The sequence below is a fragment of the Lygodium microphyllum genome, chromosome 5 (assembly GCF_053477565.2).
Source record: "Lygodium microphyllum isolate KBCC chromosome 5, Lygodium_microphyllum_v1.1.10, whole genome shotgun sequence".
NCBI classification, from domain to species: Eukaryota; Viridiplantae; Streptophyta; class Polypodiopsida; order Schizaeales; family Lygodiaceae; genus Lygodium; species Lygodium microphyllum.
The window spans coordinates 31781922-31786778 of NC_141139.1; the positions used below are offsets into that span (position 1 = coordinate 31781922).

The 4857-nt window shown below is 43.9% G+C and overlaps 1 protein-coding gene across 1 annotated transcript; it reads right to left on the reverse strand.

Moving 5' to 3' along the window:
* Positions 1 to 527: 527 nt before the first annotated feature.
* LOC148035658 (exocyst complex component EXO70I-like) lies at positions 528 to 2963 on the reverse strand. The gene has a single exon (XM_087678826.1). The coding sequence runs from the start codon at positions 2961 to 2963 to the stop codon at positions 528 to 530; it is 2436 nt and encodes an 811-aa protein (XP_087534952.1).
* Between the last annotated feature and the right edge of the window lie 1894 nt (positions 2964 to 4857).

Genomic DNA, 4857 nt, shown 5'->3' on the forward strand with positions numbered 1-4857 from the left:
ATCTACTAAGGGGGCGCACAACCTTATAGCATGGGGATGGTATAGGAACGATCCACGGCACGTGACATGGCATGTGAACAGTAGGTGAATGGCCTACAACCATAAGCTGGTGAACGACAGCAGCTCACAGCCAAACTGAACGACGCAAGTTAGTGATTGGCAATAACACGCGGCTTACTGGACGGCAGCAACGGACAACAGCCCGCCCACTGACTAGAAAAAAAGAGCCGAAAATAATATAAATCAAGAAAAAAATTTAAGAGAAAAGATCAATACAAATTCGTGTTTAGTTGCATGTGTAAAAAGACGAAAGCCTAGTAGAAGAAAGCGCTTGGGAAGACTTGAGTCTTGGATATGTATTTGAAGGCCAGTGCGGGAACAAGTTCTTCTGTCCAACCACGCCAACTTCGAACTTCGAGGTGTTGTAGCAAGCAAGGTTTTGGCAGGTTGCTTTCTTAGCGCGCGTGTGCGGGCGGACGGACGGACGGACAGTATAATTTATAATCGTTCACTTCCGAGGAATCAAATCATTGGAGGTTGTTACTGCTGTTTCTTCTGCTGCTCGGTCCGATTGGCTTGTAGAGAAACAAGCCATTGAGCAAGAGCTCCACTCTCTGAGGACTGCATGTGATGATAACCTCAAGCTTATGTTTGCTGCCATTGCTGTTGCTACTCATAATAGTACTGCTGCTCTGAGTAGCTTCATTGGGATAGTAGTTCAGATACTGGCCATATTTCTCCAAAAAGCTGCTGTAAGCTGGAACAATTGACTGCACTACGTCCATGGTGATCCTCTCCCGCAGCTCGTCGTCCGGGATCGACCATCCCCTCTGCCTCTCAATCACTGCTAGTAATGCAGCCTGGAAATTCTTAGCCCTTTGCCTCACATGCTCCTGCCTCACTATGCCTGAGGTGCTGCTACTAGCTGCACTGTCATAAGAGGAAGAGACGGATGAGGTCAAGGAGGAGGATGAGGTCTGAGTAACAAGGCCCCTGCTGCTCAAGTAAGGCAATAGTGACCCCCATGCCTCCTGCTTGTACTGCATTGCACAGAGCTCCACCTTGTCTCTCTGCTTTTGTAGCCAGTCTTCTCCCAGGAAGCTCCCGAGCTCGCTGCTCTTCGAACGAGTGTAGATGTACCTGTGGTTGTTCATGAGGAAGAAGCTCGCAAAGGTTGGGATGGTTGAGAGCAGCTGAGCATTCGCAGCAACCTGCTTGTCCAGTGTATGCATGATCTCCAACACGCCAGCGTGGAGCAGGTCAGTTGCAGAGTCTATCACGGGCCTGCCTTCCTTCAAGCTTTGCTCTATGTTAAGCACTCTGCTTATCAGGGGTTTATAGAAATCACTCAGCAAACACTTGAAGCAATTCACCACATAGCTCACTAGCTTGAGAACTGCGCCGCCAGACTTCATCGCGATGTTGCTTGCCTCTTCCTGCACCTGGACATGCAATTTGAACTCCCAGAAGACCCTAACCACCCCATCCACTACGCCCCGGTTCAAATTCCATATCCGGTGCTGAATTTCTGCACATCTCTCCCCTCCAAACATGCTTGCAAATCTTGGATTTAGACTCTCCAAGCATTCAAACACATCTAGCAGCTTGAACAGTTTCTGAGGCTCACTCTGACTGCCTGTGAATGCCTCCCCATAGTCCAAAAATTCAGCCAACCTGCCCGAATCCATTGCCAACCTTCCAAAGGCTTCCTTCCAATCTTCGTCTTGGTCCAACGAGCCGAACAGCTGTTGGCAGAATTGAAGCTCATAAGATAGGAAAATGTTGACTAGCACATCCATGTGTTGTGCCCACAGGCCTAGATGCTCCTCCAAGCTTGTCCATTCCATGCGATTGATATCCTCAGCTGTTTGACAGCACAGATATTGATCTGCTTGCAGTATAGTTAAGGCTTGTTTCAGCCTGTTTCCTCTTTCTCTCTCGTAAATCCTCAAACATGTGTCTAGCTTGTTGTTCCAAGCCATTCTTTCAGCAATTCCTTGCAGTATCTGAATTACAGGTGAAGGCAAGGCTTGCTGCAAGGTCACAGGTTTCTGTCCACCTTTGGTAACCAATTTGGCTGGTTGTCCTTCCACTTTAAGGATGGTGCACTGAGATAATTCCCTGATAATAGGTTGTGCATACTGTTTCATTATCCTACCAAATTCACTGGCAATGTGATCAATGGCCCTCTCTGTAACCCCGTATGAAATCAAGAGGAACTCATTTGTTGCCAGCAAAGATTGAACTGCTTCTGCTGCCTCCTCCAGCTCATCCATACCGAACCTGTCAACCATCTTACTTAATTTAAGGAATTTCAATCCATTCTGTAAGCCCTCCATCATGGCCGGTTCACATTCCTGTAGGAGCTGAATCTCCTGTTGGAACTGTCGTAGTGCTTCTACGTATTGGCCAGTGTCACCAGGCGAGTCCGCCATGAGGATGGTGTGTAGTCTCTGCAACCTCTCGAAGATCTTTATGGCAAACTTCAATGGCCTTGTTGCTTTGTCTAGCTGATATTGAGCCTGTTTCATTTTTGATGATTGTGTACTCAATGGACATACAGCCATGCTAACGATAGATAATCTGTCATCCATGTTGTCAATCCTAGATTGGGACCGTTGAAGAGCCTTTTGGATCGATTTGGCTGCAGCCATGGCAGATCTTGCCTGCTCCTGCCTTTTCTTTAGCTCCTCAATATGGATTTGTGTGATTGGCGTAGATGCATCTACTGTGCAGGACTTTACAGTGATGTCAGAGTTTTCAATACTGGGACTGGAGGAAAGATGAATTGTTGTTGCTGCTTCAATATGGTCATCTGCCTCTTCAATGCTGTCAAGACTACTGCACGTGGTTGAGTATGAAGAGGTGCGGTGTAACTCTCGCAGCATGAATTGAAGCTGCAGTGGCGACCGAGGACTCATGACTGGATTAAATTTCTCCATCTTGTACTGCAAAAGAGCCATAGTAGAGCGATTACAGTGGAAATGCTTGCTGAACTGGGGTTACCAGTGGGAAAAGACATCCAACATGACTCAAGATATCCAGTGAATCACATAAGGATCATGTAAGGTCACTTCCTCATGCGGATGAGCTTTGAAAAGCAAATCGCAGCAATAATGAATCCAAGCAAATGTGTTGGATCCAGTAGGAATGGCTAATCATGAAATTAGATTGCTCTGCAGGTTGTTTCTCCTCGCTTTCTCCAATCAGTTTGTTCTAATTGATGAAGGAATCAAGATCAATGCAAAAGCTCTAGACCTACAAATTGAGTTGCTATTGAGATTGATGATAGCTGTTTCTCCAATCAGTTTGTCCTAATTCATGGAGGAATCAAAGATCAACCAAAGAAGGCTCTAGACCTACAGATTAAGCTGCCATTGAAATTGATCAGAATGCTGTGTGCTACGTAAAAAGAAGGCTGTTTCGGAGTCAATATTCAGTTCAAGGGCATTGAAATGGTACAGATCAATTAGAACCCAAAAGGATTTTGATTAGAAAGCTGTGCTACATAAAGCAAATCTGTTTTGGGAGTTAATCAGGAGGGCATTGAAATGGTACAGATCAATCTGAACAGATTACAACCCAAGAAAGGATGATGGATTTAGTGTTTTGGGATGGGACAACAAGGCTGGGAGGAATTTGCACTGTTGAGCTAGGCATAACCTAATACATAGAATCTCCCTCTCTTTCAGATGGTAGTGCCTGTCACTTAGCGGCCAGGGTGCGAACAATGGCGCAACAAACCAATAAGAAATAAGCACTTCTTGATGTGTGTGCCGATAGATTTGGTTAATGAGAAGCCCTTGAATTAATAGCATGATTACGAGGAATTAAACTTCGTCTTCTTCTTCATTGATTAACGGCAGATTGCATCGAGTGAGGCGGATCCATCGATGGACATGGCCGGCCATGTGCGAGAGAGTTATCAATCATCACCGCTTAGATTTATTAGAGGCTATAATCTACGCCGTTAATAGGGAGTTTACACGCTCACTGGTGACTGCGCAGTGCCCAATGCCCATTGCTAAAAATCTTACACCTTTGGACTCAGTGATATCAGCAAAGGTTCAAACTTCAAACCTTGACAAGTTCTGCATAAGTTAATTCGATAAACGAGCCTTGTCTCGTTGTAGCCCGCACCACCCAATTCATCCATTGTATAACATGTGGATACATCGAGGCCATTGCCTTATTATCATCCATCCATGTAATCATCCATTGTAAAACACGTAGATAAATTGAGGCCAATAGCGTTCGTTCATTGAATCATCCATTGTATAGCAATCACCTAGATTATTATCATTCGTTCATTCATTGAATCATCCATGCACATAACTTGGGATTACATTCCTCCATTTGTCAAACATGGAAGCCCCCATTCAACCCTCTCTCTTTATTAGAACCTTATCTCGACCAAAATACAACAAATTAAGGGCATGTTCTTATTTAGATCTATCAAAATCATTAGTTAATATGAGTCATTTATTCCATCTATAGTTAGTTATATAGACAAAAGTTAAAGAATGAAGAATCATGCCACCTTTGGGTTTTAAAGTCTAATTTGGAGCAGACAAAACAATCCAAGGGGATATTCTTATTTAGATTTGTTTGGAGCCATTACTATCATCGTTCATTTATACAACCTTATTTAGACTTGTTTGGGGCCATTATTATCCATGTTCATTCATACTCTCAATAGACGTTTGTGAAACATGTAGATAGATAAAGGTTTCATATTCCCCTCTTTTTTTTTTCAAACTCAAGAATTATGCCACCTCCTATTCTTTGAAATGCTCATTTGGAGGAAAAAAGACAAACTAAGCATATATTCTTATTCAATGCATTTTAGAACATCTT